Source organism: Priapulus caudatus, unplaced genomic scaffold (genome assembly GCF_000485595.1).
Source record: "Priapulus caudatus unplaced genomic scaffold, Priapulus_caudatus-5.0.1 Scaffold29742, whole genome shotgun sequence".
Taxonomy (NCBI): Eukaryota; Metazoa; Priapulida; class Priapulimorpha; order Priapulimorphida; family Priapulidae; genus Priapulus; species Priapulus caudatus.
In genome coordinates, this window is record NW_014606802.1 from 1 (window position 1) to 388 (window position 388).

At 46.9% G+C, this 388-nt stretch overlaps 1 protein-coding gene across 1 annotated transcript; it reads left to right on the plus strand.

Moving 5' to 3' along the window:
* Positions 1–19: 19 nt before the first annotated feature.
* On the plus strand, positions 20–358 carry LOC106820593 (long-chain-fatty-acid--CoA ligase-like; the record flags this gene model as incomplete). The annotated part of the gene is given in 2 exon segments (XM_014825101.1): positions 20–202; positions 205–358. Coding segments are annotated over 2 exon segments (337 nt in total), but the record flags the coding sequence as incomplete, so codon positions are not given.
* Positions 359–388: the final 30 nt, after the last annotated feature.

The following is a 388-nucleotide window of genomic DNA, read 5'->3' on the forward strand; positions in this document are numbered from 1 at the left end:
AGCCCTGGGTGATCGAGGCGAACTTTGGGTACGTGGGCCTCAAGTGATGCGCGGTTATTGGGAGCGTCCCGAAGAAACAGCCAATGTGCTCGGCGAAGACGGTTGGTTGCGTACGGGTGACGTGGCGATTATGAACGAGAGGGGCAGTTGTAAAATTGTTGATCGTATAAAAGATATGATTTTGGTGTCGGGTTTTAATGTGGGTATCCCAATGAAATTGAAGATATCGTTGCCCTGCATCCTAAAGTGCTTGAAGTTGGAGCTATTGGCATGACGAGTGAATCTTCGGGCGAAGCAGTGAAAGTGTTTGTCGTTAAAAAAGATGACTCACTCACAGAGCAAGAGTTAATGGACTATTGTATTGAGAACCTCACTGCTTATAAGCGAC